Raw genomic sequence first — 15,166 nt, 5'->3', positions numbered from 1 at the left:
CAGCGGGGGCGAGCCCGGGAGCGGGGGAATCTCAACACCCCCCTGCTGCTTTGCGGGGCGCTCTTAAAGGGCCAGCGCCACCCGCGCCCCGCGGAGCGGTGAGTCCGGGCTGGGAGCTGCGGGGGCGGGGGGGCCGGGCACATGTCATCCCCCTGCCCCCCATCAATCCGGAGTCACCCCTGGCTGCAACGGGGCAGGAAGGGGTTCTGCTCTCAGCTCCCCTGGGATCGATCCAGAGTCACTCCTGACAGCAACGCGCACAGGGCTGGGTTCTGCTCTCAGTCCCCTGGGGTCAATCCGGAGTCATTCCTGATTGCAGTGGGGCAAGGGCTGGGTTCTGATCTCAGCTCCCCTGGGGTCAATCCGGAGTCATTCCTGATTGCAGTGGGGCAAGGGCTGGGTTCTGATCTCAGCTCCCCTGGGGTCAATCTGGAGTCATTCCTGACAGCAACTGGGGTAAGGCTGGGTGCTGATCTCAGCTCCCTCTAGCTACCACATTAGACCGTATCAGAATAATTACTTAATTAAGTGTCTCAGATTCCTGACCGAGATTGGGGCCCGTTGCGCCAGGCGCTGCACAGACCCTCCCATCCGAGATCGGGGCCCCCATCACGCTGGCCGCTTGTCGTTCTAGGCAAAGGGGAGGCGCGTGCTGCCAGTAGACGAGGGGCGGCAGGAGAGCTACAGGGACATCATTGCGCAGAATTACAGAGCTCTTCTGGCCTTGCCTAGGGACCTGGCCACCCGCTGAGCTGGGAAGGGCTCGTTTGGGTCTTGGAGAACCAAGAAGGTCTTTAACCCTGTGATGGCCCCACATTCAGACACTTCCAGCCTGCTAGGGACTGTGGGGACCATCTGGTTTGGCCTCCTGCCTAACCCAGGCCAGACTTCGCACTGGGTGAGTCCTCCATCCAGCCCATATCTGATGGCTGAGCTAGACCGGAGTTTTCAGAGAGACACCCCACCCCGGTGACAGGCCTCTGAGAGATGGAGAAACCATCACATCCCTGGCTAGGTCCTTCCAATGGTATCCCACCATCCTCCTCTGCCCCACTGACTCCAAAGTAGCATTGGCCCATTGACCCCAGCAGGGGATCTGGCCGCATTGACTCCATCGTCTCCCCATCTTTCTCCCCAGGCTTACCCCTCCCCAAGACTGACGTGAGGTGGATGGAGCAAGGGGAAGAGCCGTGGGGCCCTGATCTCCCCTCCCCCGAGGCTGGGGGGACCCCCGGTGAAACCCACACAGGTGAGGCATGAGGGAGATCCCTAAGGGGAAGGTCATAAGTGGGGCCCTTCCAAACTGTGTCCCCTGACACTCGCTGGAGCTCTGGGAGGGGAGTGGGGTCTGGTGGTTAGATCAGGAGGGGCTGGGAACCAGGACTCCTGGGTTCTCTCCCCAGCTCTGGGAGGGGAGTGGGGGGCTGGTGGGTTAGAGTGGAGGGGACTGGAAGCCAGGACTCCTGGGTTCTCCCCCCCAGCTCTGGGAGGGAGTGGGGTCTGGTAGGTTAGAGCAGGGGGGGCTGGAAGCCAGGACTCCTGGGTTCTCCCCCCAGCTCTGGGAGGGGAGTGGGGTCTGGTGGTTAGAGCAGAGGGGGCTGGGAGTCAGGACTCCTGGGTTCTACCTTCACTTTCAGTTCTTCTTCGAGCGATGTTCCCTATTGTTATCCATTAAGGGTTGACACGTTCTCTGGCCCCAGATAATTTGAAAGTAGTAGTGTCCACTGGTCCGGGCATGCGCCCTTCCTTCGCCTCATGGTGTCGTCCAAGGCCATAAAGGGCGGGGTGGACCGACCGCACCTCCTGTTCCTTCTCCACTCCCGCATGGTCGGAGCCGGAACCGCTGCTGTCCTCGCGTCTCTGACCCGTGGTAGAGTTGTCCAGAGCTCGTTTCATTCTAGTTTCTGCTGTTCTTCGTGGCGTTGAGCCTTGAGCAGTAGTTCTTAGGAGATGAGAGACTTTGGGGACCAGCCCCCCCCACCCCAGCACCCGCGCCTGTGTACTGGATTATGCTGAAGATGCCGGGGTTCGAGGTCTGCGCTGCCGGCCCGTGTTCATTCTCGTATCAATGCCGCCTCTCCTGCTTGGGGGAAGCCCACATTGCATCCAGGTGCAATGGCTGCCTCTCCTCCCAGCTGTACCCGAGAAGGCCGGGCTCTTGGCCTCAGCAAGCATCTCCCAGGGGGTGCCATGAGGCCGCCGTCGGACCCCGCCAGGCAGCCCCTGAGAAACCCAGGAACGCGCCTCCGACAGCGGAGATCGGGTCCGGGGGTACCACTACTATGCCGGCGCTTAGCCCGGACGCAAGGAAGCAGGCACGTAAGCACGGCAGTAAGTCTTCCTCCAGGCCTAAGGAGACGATGCGCCTTCCGTGAGTTCCCGCCCTGGAGAAACGGCGCCGTCCCAGGCTCACAAGCAGGACAAGAAATCGTGTAGGCCGGGGGATCCACTGGGACGAAGCCCCGAGCCGCACACGCCTTCCCTACTGGCTCCCCTTCAGTTAGGGGAACTGGTGGTTTCGAAATAGTCACACCGAGGAGGTGAGAGACGGTTCCGGAGCCACGTGAACTCTTTGCCCTTGCGGAGCCGAATTCTGCATGTCTCCCTCTGCCGTCTGCCTGGCTCCAGCCCAGGACGTACCTCGGTCCAGTCGTGCTCTCACTCCCCGTTCCACTATGGTGTTTACGGCTCCACCGGTACCGCCGTTGGGACCAGGATCCGTGTTTTCGGCCTCGGAGGAGTCGGATGGCTTTGGGCACTCTCACGTAGGCGTTCAGAACCGGTTCTGGAGGGTGAGCCGCTCAGCTCGGTGCCGCCGGCACAGGAGCCCTTCCAGATACACCTGTGTCCTCGGCTCCAGACGGCTTTCGCCGGTTCCGGGACCTCCTACGCAGGGTGGCGGGGCACTTCCGTATTCCACCGGAGGAAGAATGGGGCAAACACACACACACACCCTCGGGGGGGAGTGGTCCTAGCGCTCTTCGTACCAGCTTGGAGTGCGGTAACAACGGACGAGCGGGTCCCGGCTGCCGTTGAACATGGCTATACGATGGAGTTCACAGCGCTGCCTCGTCCATGCTCCCGCACCCTGATCCCTCCTCAGGGACCCCGCTCACGACAGCGTCCTCGCTCTAGCGGTCAGCTCCCTACGGCAAAGGGGAGGCGATAGAGCAGGTTCCTCCGGACTCTCAGGGCACGGGGTTCTGTTCCACGTATTTCCTGGTACCCCAGAAGAAGGTGGAGACCGATCCTGGATCCCCATCTCCTCAGTTGCTTCATCCACAAGCCCAAGTTTTGGATGGTCACCGTGGCAGCCATCTTCCCGTCTCTGGATGGTTCATGGTTCTCAATGTGCGAGATGCCTGTTTTCACGGAGACGTCCACCCAACCCCCAGAAAGCTCTTGAGATTTGCGGTGGGCCCTCCGCACTTCCAATCCAGGGTCCTACCCTTTGGACTCACCCCTGCTCCACGGGTCTTCCCCAAAGTTTCCTCTGTCGTAGCCACCCACCGCCGGCATCACGGGGTCTTTAGATTCCCCTCCCTCGACCACTGGCTGCTAGGCGCGCGATCCAAGGACGCTGCCATTCCTCCCCTGGACGCGAGCGTCAGTGTCGAAAAATCAACTTCAGTTCTCACATGGTCCCTGGATATCACAGGGGCCTCCGTCGATGTGGTCTCGGCACGGGTCGACCTGGTGAGGGACAGGTTCCAGACCCTGCGGGAACTCGTCACCTGAGTAATCAATGGTCCTTCTGTTCCGGTCAGGACCTGCCTATCCCTCCTTGGCCACACGTACATCAGTCACCATCTTCACTCGCCTCTGCCTTCGCTATCTTCAGCTGTGACTCCGGAGAGCCGGTTCACCCGTGCGACAGACCATGGGCTTTCTGTCGTCTCCCCCACCCCCACCGGAGGTGTTCTCCTCGCTCCAGTGGTAGACGGTCCCCAGGCATGTGATGCCTTTCCTCCAGTCTTCTCTGGACACGATCGTCACCGGCCTGGGCGCCCACATGGGACCTGGACCTCTCGGGGATCCAGAATGCACGTCAATATCCCCACACTTCGGGGAGGCCGTGTCGCGCGGGAATGTTCGTCGGCGTACCTTCGAGTGGCAGGCAGGCATCCACCAGGCTCCTGTCTGGACAAGTGGAAGCATTTCACCTCCTGGGCCCACACCCCCCAACGACATGAACATGCTCCTTCTCTGTGCTTGACCATGTCAGGACTTGCTCTCCGTCCCATCACGGTCCACCTAGCGGCTCTCAGCACCCTTCGCCCCCCTGTGCGCGGACACGCCGTCCGTCCATCCATACGCAGCCATTGATGGCCAGATCTGCTCCGAACCTTTCCGCCCATCACGCCCCTGCGGGACCTCAACCTCGTCCGTGTGATGTGAATGAAATCGCCCTTCCTCGGAGCAATTCCTTCCGCAAGACGGGTCGGTGAACGGGGGGCTGGGAGGGGGGGCCCCCCCCAAAGCCTCCTGGCTCCTGCACCCCGAGTTTCTCCCAAAGGTCATTCCCTGGTTTCAGCTCAACCAGCCCATCCGCTTCTTTCCGAAGCCTCCCGCCTTGGCGGAGGAGCGGCGCCTTCCCTCCTTCGACGTCCACCGGGCCCTGGCCTTCCACCTGCAGAGGACAAGACCTTTCCGGACGTCCCCTAGACTGCCCGCCCCATGATCCTTTCGGTTCTGTCGCTAAACAGTCTCCACACGGAGGGTTTCTAAGTGCATTTGGGGGGCGTTCGGCTCTATCGGTTGTCAGGATGGTCTCCACCCCGTGGGGTGAGGGCCCCTTTCCTCAAGCACGCGAGTGCCAACTACAGCCACCCTGTGCGACCTGCTGCTTTCGGACGTATGTCGGTGTGACGGGTTCCCTGGGGTGCAGCCTGGAACTGGGGTACCGCTGAGCCCTCTGTCCCACCAACCTGGGCTCCCTCTCACACTGGGATGCTGTGACAAGCTGCAGACCCCTCCAGGTCCTGCATTCACCCCGCCAGGGACGCACCCAGCTGAGTTATGTGATTGATCTCCCAGCCACTCGTCAACTGTCAATAGAGGGGATCCAGTCAATTCGCCCCCAGCTCCCCAGCCTACAACCCCAGGGCTGTGCTGTCCTGCCCTGCTCAGAAGCCTGGCCGGTGCGAGTTCATTACCCAGTCCACCCCTCCCTCAATGCGGAGAGGACATGCACCAGCTCTGGTTCCGGAGCAGATCTCCCAAGCACTTCAACCAAAGCCCACTGCTTTAGGTAAAATATAAAACCGGTTTATTAACTACAGACTGACAGACAGGTGTGAAGTGATTCTAAGTAATAAGCGCACAGATCAAAGTCGGTTTCCTAAGAAGTAAACGTCAAATCGCAACCTGAGTTCTATAAACTAGACAGGATTTGAATCAAGCTTCACCCTGATGGTCTAGTTCCTTACTACGCAGGGTGGGATTCTCCTGTCCAGCCTAGGCCCCCCGCCCCAGTTCAGTCTTTGTTCTCCAGACGTGTTTCCAGGTGTTCAGTTGGAGGTGAGGGGGGGTGAAGCCAAGTGATTATGTCATTTCCCCTCTTCCAGCTTGCTGGAAAGACCCTTTGCTATGACGTGAGTCAAGCAGCCTCCATTGTCCATGTGCTCTCTCTGAGAAGTCTCCATTGTATACAGCTCCTACAACAGTCCTTGGGAGTGTGGATTCCTTTAATGGGCCACCAGCACGTCTGGCTGCTCCATTGTTGCACCTGAAAGGCTGGTTGTGGGTGTTCCCAACCTCACAACATATTTCCGTCACACACACAGAGCAAAACTTCATAACTTCCCATCCAGGGACAGCTCACACCATCCAACAGGGTGTTAATGTTCAACAGATCAAGACTTTTAAAGGTTTACCTCACAAGGCATGCACTGTACAAACCATATCGTAATCCCATTGCCCTGGTCAATATGGGGGTGCCAGGGTGTTGCTTTGGGGTACAGAGTGTCACAGTCGGGCGGCCATGCGGAGTTCGGCACACGCCATGGTGCGAGGTCTTGGCGGCCTCCATCCTCTTCCTCACACCCTCCTCCAAATTCGGCACTGCTTGGTCATCGCCCTAAGCGGAACGCAATAGAGACCATCGCTCGGAGAAGGAGAGGAGGTTACTTCCCTGTAACTGGAGGTTCTTGGAGATGTGTTGTCCCCTATTTGGATTCCAACTCCGCCCTCCTTCCCCTCTGCCGTGGAGCTGTTAGATTTGCAGTGGAGAAGGAACTGGAGATGCAGTCGTAACAGACACTACTTTCAAATTCTCCGTCTCTGGGCGCACGGCCCTCCATGGAATACAGATCGGGACCACCCATCTCGAAGAACCTCCAGTTACAGGTACATAACCTCCTCTTCCAGTCCTGGGGGATCAATTTGCCCTGTTCACACCCCGATTTCCTTTCTCTCTCCCCAGCAGCTGCCGGGGCAGCCGCACCCCCGACCCACTGCCGCAAGCCGGACGGCCGCTCTTACCAGTGCCCGGAGTGCGGGAAATCCTTCCGGCAGAGCTCGCACCTCCTCCAGCACCAGACCACGCACACGGGCGAGCGGCCCTACCGCTGCCCCGACTGCGGCCGGGCCTTCAGCCAGAGCTCCGACCTGGTGCGGCACCAGCGCGTCCACACGGGCGAGCGCCCCTACCGCTGCCCCGACTGCGGCCGGGCCTTCAGCCAGAGCTCCAACCTGCTCCAGCACCGACGCGCCAACTCCGGCGCCCGCCCCTTCCGCTGCGCCCAGTGCGGCAAGGCCTTCGGCCGCAGCTCCCACCTGCTCAAGCACCAGGCCACCCACTCCGGCGAGCGGCCTTTCGGCTGTGCCGATTGCGGCAAGCGCTTCGGCCACAGCTCCAGCCTGCTCCAGCACCAGCGGGTCCACGCCGGCCAGCGGCCCTTCGGCTGCGCCGACTGTGGCAAGAGCTTCCTGCAGAGCTCCGACCTGCTCAAACACCGGCGCGTCCACACTGGGGAGAAGCCCTACACCTGCGGGGAGTGCGGGCGCGGCTTCAGCCAGCGCTCCCACGTGGTCAAACACCGCCGGGTCCACAGCCGGGGCAAGCCCTGAGGGGGCGGGGGGGTGAGATGGGGTGAGATGGGGGGCGATCGGGGGGCAGATGAGCTGGAGGAGGGGAGATGGGAGCGGTGGAGCCGGAGGGAGGTGAGATCGGGAGAAGACGGCCCATGGGGACAGCTCCCACAGGGGACAGCTCCGGCCACCGGACCCCTGAGAGACTCTGCTACGGGGCAGCCCAGGACACAGGAGCCATGGGGCACCTCACCGGGCTGCCAGAGGTGCATCGCCAGGAGCCGGCTGGGCTGTTGTGACCACAGGCAGCCTAGGACATGGGAGACCCCTCACGGCACAGACACCCCGACGGACAAGCCGACCAGGGGGCTCTCGGTGCCGGCCGGACAGAGGAAATGCCTGGCTTCGGGGAAGCTCAGGGCTCGGCAGAGACTCGGCCATGGATGGAGACGCTCGGCGGGAAGCTGCAGACGCTGCTTGGGGCCAGCCGCGGGGTGGGGCGGTGGGAAGGGGATGCGGATGTCAAGTGGGGTGTCTGCTGTGGGGCTGTGTGGAGGCAAGCTCCCAAATTCTCCATCCCCTCCCTAAGCCCCAGCCCCCCATCTGCCCACTGTACCCCCAAATCACCTCCCAGCCCCCCAATCCTCTCCCCGCCCCCTCAGCTACACCTGTCCCCTCATCCATTCCCTGCCCCATAGCCACGCCCCCCAAATCACCCCCAACCCCCTCACTCACTCCCCCTGCCCCCTATAGCCATTCCCCTGTCCCCTAAAACTGGCTGGGCCGATGGGTCTGAGCCGGGGGATGTTTCTGAGGGTGGAGGCGGGATACCGGGCTAGATGGGCCCATGGGTCTGACCCAGGGCTGCTGGTCAAATCCTTCTCTCTCGGACTGGCTCTGGGCTTTCCTAGCTCTGTTCCCCCAAAGCCTGGGCCCCCCTGGGACAGTTCAGAGCCTGGCTCTCGCCAAGGCCAGCACCTCGCTGCAAGGCTCTGGGGGACTTTTCTTCGTCGCCGGTGTGAGGAGACGGCGGAGTGGGGAGCTCGGTGTGGGTCGCGCCCGGGCTCTGGGCAGGAGGCCAATAAATACCGGATGAGAGAAAAGGGCTCCCTGAGTGTCTGTCTGTCTCTGTGCCCCACAGCGCCCCACAGGGCCCAGCCAGGACTGTCAAGGGGGAGCGCCCCCTGCTGGGCCCCGCGCCTCGTTCCCTGCAGCACAGCGCCCCCTACTGCCCCATGGGGGCCAGCCCTGCCTGCCGGGGGAGCGCAGGGATGGGGTGGCCAATGGGAGGGCGGCACCGGGCGCGTCACGGTTTCCTTTCGCTTCTCGGTGCGAGAGGAAGTGGGCAGAGCAGACGCGGCCAGGTGCAGCCGGAGCTGAGAGCAGCGCAGACACCGCCATGGTGAGCAGCCCACGGCGTATCCCTGGACCTCCTGCCCCACTCCCCACAGCGCCCCCTGCTGGGCGGGGCTGGGGCTGGGGTAGCCGGGAGCTCCCCCCACAGCCCGCCTCCCGCCCCCTCCCCACAGTGCCCCCTGCTGGGAGAGGTGCTGGAAGCCCAGACTCCTGGGTTCTCTCCCCAGCTCTGGGAGGGGAGTGGGGTCTAGTGGGTCAGAGCAGGGGGGGCTGGGAGCCAGGACTCCTGGGTTCTGTCCCCAGGGAGGGGAGGGGAGTGGGGTCTGCTGGGTTAGAGCGGGCGTGGTGGAAGCCAGGACTCTGGGGTGCTGTTGCTGGTCTGCAGGCCCCAGATCCAGGCTCTCTCTGTCTCAGGACAAGGAATACGTCGGGTTCGCCACCCTCCCCAACCAGCTGCATCGGAAATCTGTGAAGAAGGGATTCGACTTTACTCTGATGGTGGCAGGTAAAGGCTTAAACCCCATGTGCCCCTACAGCCCCTCTCCCCCGCTCTAACCACTAGCCCCCACTCGCCTCCCAGAGCCGGGGAGAGAACCCAGGAGTCCTGGCTCCCAGCCCCCCACCCCGCTCTAACCACTAGCCCCCACTTGCCTCCCAGAGCCAGGGAGAGAACCCAGGAGTCCTGGCTCCCAGCCCCCCCGCTCTAACCCACCAGCCCCCACTCGCCTTCCAGAGCCGGGGAGAGAACCCAGGAGTCCTGGCTCCCGGCCCCCCCCCACACCCCGCTCTAACCCACTAGACCCCCCGCCTCTCCCAGAGCAAGTATAGAACCCAGGAGTCCTGGCTCACCCCCGCCCCACCCTGCAGGGGAGTCTGGGCTCGGGAAGTCGACGCTGATCGACAGCCTGTTCCTGACGGATCTGTACAAGGATCGGACCCTGCTGGACGCCCAGGGTGAGTGGGGGCGGGACCCAGGGCTGTATTAGGCTGGGGGGGCAGAACCCCAGGGGGTATTGGGGGTGGGTGAGGGGGTTGGGGTGCAGCCGGCGTGGTGTGGTACCCAGGGTGTATCGGGGCTGTGGAGTTGGGTGGGGTGATCTGGGGGTGTAGCAGGGTGAATGAGCGGGGTGGCGGGACCTGGGGGTGTATGGGGGGTGGGGAGTTGGGTGGGGTGAATTGGGGGGTGAGTCTGGGGGTACGGCAGGAGTAGGGCAGGAGCCAGGGGTGTATTGGGATGTGGCTGGGGTGGGGCACAGCAGGGGAGAACCTGGGGGTGTATCAGGGCAGGGGTGGGTGGGACGCAGGGGTGTATCGGGGGGGCTGGGGTGCAGCACGGGGCAGACCCGGGGGCGGATCGGAGTGGGGGGCCTTGTCCCCCAGCACTGACCCCGTCCCCCCCAGCGCGCGTCCCGCAGACCCTGGCGATCGAGCGGCACGCTGTGGAGCTGGAGGAAGGCGGCGTCCGGGTGAAACTCACCGTCGTGGACACCCCAGGCTTTGGGGACGCCGTGGACAACGCTGACTGGTGAGGGGGGGAGGGGGACACCCCTGCCCAGCCCAGTCCATAGTGGACTATATTGACCGGGTGAGGGATAGGGGGAGGGCAGAGCAGTGCATTGTGGGATATGCTCACAAAACCACCTTCCTTCCTCTCCCCAGGCCAGTCCCAGCTGGGAGCCCATAGAGGACTATATGGACTGGCAGGAATGGGGAGCTTGGGGGGCGGGGGCTGTCAGAGCAGTGCATTGTGGGAACCCCTCACCAACCTCCCCCTTCCCCTGGGCTGGTCTCAGCTGGGGGCCCATACTGAACTATACTGACCAGTAGGGATTCTGGGAGGGGGGAGAGGAGATTCGGAGGGGGGGCAGAAATTGGGAGAGTGGGGGTGGGGTGTGTCAGGGCAGTGCATGGTGGGACAAAGGCTCTAACCCCTCCCCAGGGCTGGTCCCTGCTGGTGGCTGATACTGGACTATATGGACCAGCAGGGATCCTGGGGCAAGTTAGGGAAGGGAGGGGGGCTGTTAGAGCAGTGCCTTGTAGGACCCAGGCTCTAACCCCTCACAATGGGCGATCCCAGCTGGGGGTCCATACCAGACTATATGGACCAACAGGGATTGAGGGGGGGAAAGGGGAGATTTGGGGCTGGTGGAGCAGTGTATTGTGGGAGACCCGCACTAACCCCTCCTCCTCTGCTCCCCCGGGCCGGTCCCAGTTGGGGGTCCATAGTGGACTATATTGACCAGCAGTTCGAGCAGTTCTTCCGGGACGAGAGCGGGCTGAACCGGAAGAACATCACGGACGGGCGGGTGCACTGCTGCCTCTACTTCCTCTCCCCCTTCGGCCATGGGTACGGCGGGGTGCTGCGCCTGGGGGGCTGCCTGGGGGGCTGCGGGGGGCACTGGCGGTTGTGGGGGCTGGGATAAGGCAGGGGAGCTTTGGGGTGCATTGGGGCACTAGGAGGGGGTCACATGGGGTGCTGGGGATTGGGGGTGTACTGGGTGTCATCTCGGGGCACCAGGGGACACTGGGTTACTTGGGGGTCACTCGAGGATGTGGGGGTGCTGGGGGCATATAGGGGCCCTTGGTGGGCTGAGGGATGGTGGGGGGCTCTGGGGGTCACTGGAAGGATGTGGGGGGCACAGGGGCTATTTGGGGGTGCCTCACTCCCTGCCTCCCCCCAGGTTGCGCCCCCTGGACGTGGCGTTCCTGCGGGCCATGCAGCACAAGGTGAACATCGTGCCGGTGATCGGCCGAGCCGACGCGCTGACCCCCCGGGAGGTGGGGGCCATGAAGGAGAAGGTGAGAGTCGGGGGGGCTTCTAGAGGGGGCAGGGACCCCCAGCCCATGTGCCCTGTATCCCCCTGCACCCCAAATAGTGCCCCATCCCAACCCATAATCCCAACCCTCCTCCTGCACCCCACATTCCCCAATTGCCACGTCCCCCTGCACCCCAAATCCCTCCCCAGTCCTCACAGCCTGCCCCAGTGCCCCCAATTTCTCTTCTTGCACCCCACGTCTCCCAATCCCAACCCCCTATTCCCTGCACCCCATATTCCTCCCCAACGGAAAGCCCCTTCCCCTGCACCCCAAATCCCTCCCAATTCCAAGCCACATCTCCCCACACCCCAAATTTGCTGCTTGACCCCCACATCCCTCCCACATCCTCGCCACATCCCCCTGCACCCCGAATTTCCCTCCATGTACCCCCAATTTTCTCCCAATCCCAGCCCACGTCACCCTGTACCCAAATTCCCCCGATCCCCAACCACATCTTCCTGTACCCTGATTCCCCTGGTGACCCCCCCCCAGACTCCCTGCTTTTCCCACAGGGGTGGGGGATGGGTCTGTGTTGTGCATGAGGGTTTTGGGGTGACATTCCCCCCCCCCGACATCCCCAGATCCGGCAGGAGCTGGAGGAAAACGCCATCAGCATCTACCAGTTCCCTGACTGTGACTCGGATGAGGACGAGGACTTCAAGGCACAGGACGCAGAGCTGAAGGTGAGAAGGGCCCAGTGCCAGGGAGGGGGAGTTCTGGGGGGGCTACAGGAAAGGGGGGCCCTAGACACCCCATAACCCCCCTCCTCTGCCTCCTCCCCCTCCCAGCGCAGCATCCCGTTCGCCGTTGTTGGCTCCAATGACATCGTCCGGGAGACCAAGGAAAAGGCCTTCCGGGGGCGCACGTACCCCTGGGGGGCTGTGGAAGGTAGGGGGTGGGCTGGGGCTGAGGGGCATTGTGGGGCAGGGGGAGTGTAGTGGGGGGCTAGGGAGTGCTGGGGGTCAACTGGGGCACCAGGGGGTGGGGAGGATAATTAGGGGGTGCTGGGGTCATTGGCTCGCACAGGGGGGTCGGGGGGGGCACTGGGTAGCACCGGGAGAAAGAGGGGGTCAGTGGGGGGCGCCAGGGGACACTGGGAGGCAGATTGGTCAGTGAGTGGTGCCTGGGAGTACCGGGGGTCAGAGGGGTCAGCGTGGGGCACCAGGGGGCGGAGGTCACTTTGGGGGACCACGGGTTGGGGGGCTGGGGGTCAGTGAGGGGCGCCAGGCAGAAGGGCTGGAGGGGCACTGGGGTCAGTAAGGGGCACCAGGGGCTAGTGGGGGAGGCCAGGGGCAGAGGGGTCAGTGGGGGCAGGAGGTGCCAGGAGGCAGAGGGGTCAGTGGGGGGGCACTGGGAGGGCAGAGGGGGCACCAGGGGGCAGAGCAGTCAGTGCACCGCAGAAAGAGGTGTCAGAGGGCACAGCAGGTCAGTGGGGCACCAGGGGACGCCGAGGGGGGGAGCAGAGGCCCCATGACTCTGTCGCCCCCCAGTGGAGAACCCATCGCACTGCGACTTCCTGAAGCTGCGCACGATGCTGGTGCGGACCCACATGCAGGACCTGAAGGAGGTGACCCAGGAGATCCACTACGAGAACTACCGGGCGCACTGCATCCAGAGCCTGACCCGCGTGGGCGCCCGCGACCGCGCCAGCCGCATGTGAGCCCGGGGACGGGGGTGGGGGGCAGCTGGGAGCAGGGATGGGGGGCAGCAGAGATGGGGGGCAGCTGGGGATGGGGGCAGCGGGCAGAGCTGGGGGTAGTGGAGATCGGGGGCAGCTGGGGATGGGGGCAGCAGGCAGAGCTGGGGGCAGCGGGGATGGGGGGGGGAGCAGGCAGAGATGGGGGCAGCCAGGCTTGAAATGAACCTGGGTGCGATGGGAGACACCTGGCCCCACCTCCCCCTGACCCATCTCCCCCTCAGGAAACTGTCCCGGCAAAGCGCCACCGAGCTCCCACTGCTGCCGCTGGAGACGGAGAAACTGATCCGGGAGAAGGATGAAGAGGTGAGTGGGGCACTGGGGGGGAGGGGGGCTGTCTTTCGTTACACACAGCCCCCACCCCAGAGGGGCTGCATCCCAGCACCAGGCGAGGGGTCCCCCGTTCCCAGCCCCCCCGAGCGGCCGTGTCTCACCTCCCCCCCTTGTCTCGCTCCCCCCAGCTGCGCCGGATGCAGGAAATGCTGCAGAAGATGCAGGCCCAGATGCAGCAGAGCCAGGGGGAGCAGTCGGACGCCCTGTGAGGATTTTGGGGGCCCCCCAGGGGCAGTGCCCCCCCACCGAGCCAGCGTCTATTGGCCAGAGCAGCAACAGCAGAAGGGACGGGGGTGATTCTCTGGGACAGCCTGAGCAGCACTCGCAGCCCCCCAGACCCCTAAATTCCCTGTTCCCCACAGTCACCCCCGATTCTCCCCTTTCCCAGCTTTGCCCCAACGCCTCCTTCAATAAACTCAGCCTGGCTTTGCACCACCGCTCCCTGTGGCTGTTTTGGGGGCATGACCCCCCCTTCTTTCCGGCCCACCGCAGTGCATGTGTGGGGAGAGGGGAGCCCCAGAATGGACACCACAGAGAAATGGGCCTCTCCACAAAGGGAAGGTTTTTATTACTTAAAATCACCAAGAAAAAGAGACAAACTCAGGCCTGAACTTAGGGGGAGCCTGGGGTGACAGGCGGGGCATGGCCTGGGACGGGGTGGGGGTCGTTGATAAACTGGGGGCAGGGGGGTTGCTGTAGAAATTGCGGAGCTGAGGTGTAATGAACAGGGGCAAAGCTGGAACTGGGGGGTGCTGAAGTGGTGGGGTTGGGGGGACACACCCCATCTCTCTGCCAGGGGATGGGATCTGCCCCCCAGTAGGGGGTGGAGTCCGTCCGTCCGGGCCCGGCCGTCAGTCCTGGGGGCAGCAGGCGTCCGTGGGTCCATCCCGACGCTGGGCGTCCGTGGGTCCGGCCTGGTAGTGGGTGTACTTGCGGGCCGAGCCGTGGGCGCGGTCGGCCGGGTACCGGGCCCGGTTCCGCTCCAGCTTGCGCAGGGCGGCGCGGGGCAGGTCCACCCGGCACTGCTGGGCCAGCGACACCAGGTAAAGCAGCACGTCGCTCAGCTCCTCCTCCAGCGCTGCCCGCTCGCCCGGCGCCCAGCCCGGCAGCCCCGCCCGCGCCTCCGGCTCCGCCCGCCACTGGCTGCAGGGAGATACGCACGCCGGTCACGAGCGGCCGGGCTCTGGCGGGGGGCACTGGGATGGACAGACCCAGGGCAAGCGGGGTAACAGGACACCCCCCCACACCCCATCCCTTGTGCCTGGAATTGTCAGGTGCAGCCACTAGGTGGCGACGTTGTTCAACCCCCCCCCACCCCCAAGTCTCTCTAGTCCCTGGGGCTCAGGCTGCCCCCGCCCTCTGTGTGTGTGTGTATGTGGAGGGGGGTGTCAGGTCCGTCCCTCGATCCCCTCCCAGGTCTCTCCCGGGGGTTTCCCCCCTTATCCCCCCCATACTCACAAGAGCTCGGCCACTTCCCCCACTTCGCCCACCAGCGCCAGGAGAAGGTTTCGGGGCTGGTGGAACTGGCCCCCACCCCCGCTCGGCCACGAACTCGGCCTGGAGCTGCCGGCTGGACAAAGAGAAAGGGGGGGCGGGGGTTAGACAAGTGTGAGCAGCCGGGCTGCGGGGCGGGAGTGAGGGGCACCGGCAGAGCTGGGGGGGGGGCAGGGCCGGGCCGGCAGGGGGCTGCGGGTCGGGAGTGAGGGGCACCGGCAGAGCTGGGGGGACAGGGCTGGGCTGGCAGGGGCTGCGGGTCGGGAGTGAGGGGCACCGGCAGAGCTGGGGGGGGCAGGGCTGGGCTGGCAGGGGCTGCGGGTCGGGAGTGAGGGGCACCGGCAGAGCTGGGGGGGGGCAGGGCTGGGCTGGCAGGGGCTGCGGGTCGGGAGTGAGGGGCACCGGCAGAGCTGGGGGGGCGAAGGGGCTGCGGGGCGA

General features: G+C 64.1%; 3 protein-coding genes across 3 annotated transcripts in view; 2 read left to right on the top strand and 1 right to left on the bottom strand.

The window, feature by feature from the left end:
- Positions 1–7,100, top strand: part of LOC128835518 (zinc finger protein 184-like) — a 28,567-nt gene extending 21,467 nt beyond the window's left edge. The window contains exon 8 of the mRNA XM_054025051.1: positions 6,535–7,100. Within this exon, the coding sequence (XP_053881026.1) occupies positions 6,535–7,071 (537 nt within the window). The 3' untranslated portion in view covers positions 7,072–7,100. The remainder of the gene's footprint in view (positions 1–6,534) is intronic.
- Positions 7,101–7,739: 639 nt separating this feature from the next.
- SEPTIN1 (septin 1) lies at positions 7,740–13,666 on the top strand. The gene is made up of 11 exons (XM_054027029.1): positions 7,740–8,434; positions 8,803–8,893; positions 9,256–9,342; positions 9,790–9,913; positions 10,601–10,735; positions 11,070–11,187; positions 11,787–11,888; positions 11,994–12,093; positions 12,696–12,861; positions 13,126–13,207; positions 13,363–13,666. Exons 1-11 carry the CDS (start codon positions 8,432–8,434, stop codon positions 13,441–13,443), a joined length of 1,089 nt encoding a protein of 362 aa, XP_053883004.1. The 5' UTR covers positions 7,740–8,431; the 3' UTR covers positions 13,444–13,666.
- Positions 13,667–13,781: 115 nt separating this feature from the next.
- The window catches only part of DCTPP1 (dCTP pyrophosphatase 1), a 3,456-nt gene continuing 2,071 nt past the window's right edge, over positions 13,782–15,166 (bottom strand). Inside the window, 3 exon segments of the mRNA XM_054025050.1 lie at positions 13,782–14,377; positions 14,693–14,763; positions 14,765–14,804. Of these exon segments, the coding sequence (XP_053881025.1) occupies positions 14,086–14,377; positions 14,693–14,763; positions 14,765–14,804 (403 nt within the window). The 3' untranslated portion in view covers positions 13,782–14,085.

The sequence above is a fragment of the Malaclemys terrapin genome, chromosome 4 (assembly GCF_027887155.1).
Source record: "Malaclemys terrapin pileata isolate rMalTer1 chromosome 4, rMalTer1.hap1, whole genome shotgun sequence".
Classification (NCBI taxonomy): Eukaryota; Metazoa; Chordata; order Testudines; family Emydidae; genus Malaclemys; species Malaclemys terrapin.
Note: the sequence above shows the minus strand (reverse complement) of the source record. Positions and strands in the feature narration are given on the sequence as shown.

Coding starts and splice junctions, on each gene's coding strand:
- SEPTIN1 (XM_054027029.1), top strand. Junction 8,894..9,255: donor CTTTACTCTGATGGTGGCAG/GTAAAGGCTTAA, acceptor CCCACCCTGCAG/GGGAGTCTGGGCTCGGGAAG. Junction 11,188..11,786: donor TGGGGGCCATGAAGGAGAAG/GTGAGAGTCGGG, acceptor CGACATCCCCAG/ATCCGGCAGGAGCTGGAGGA.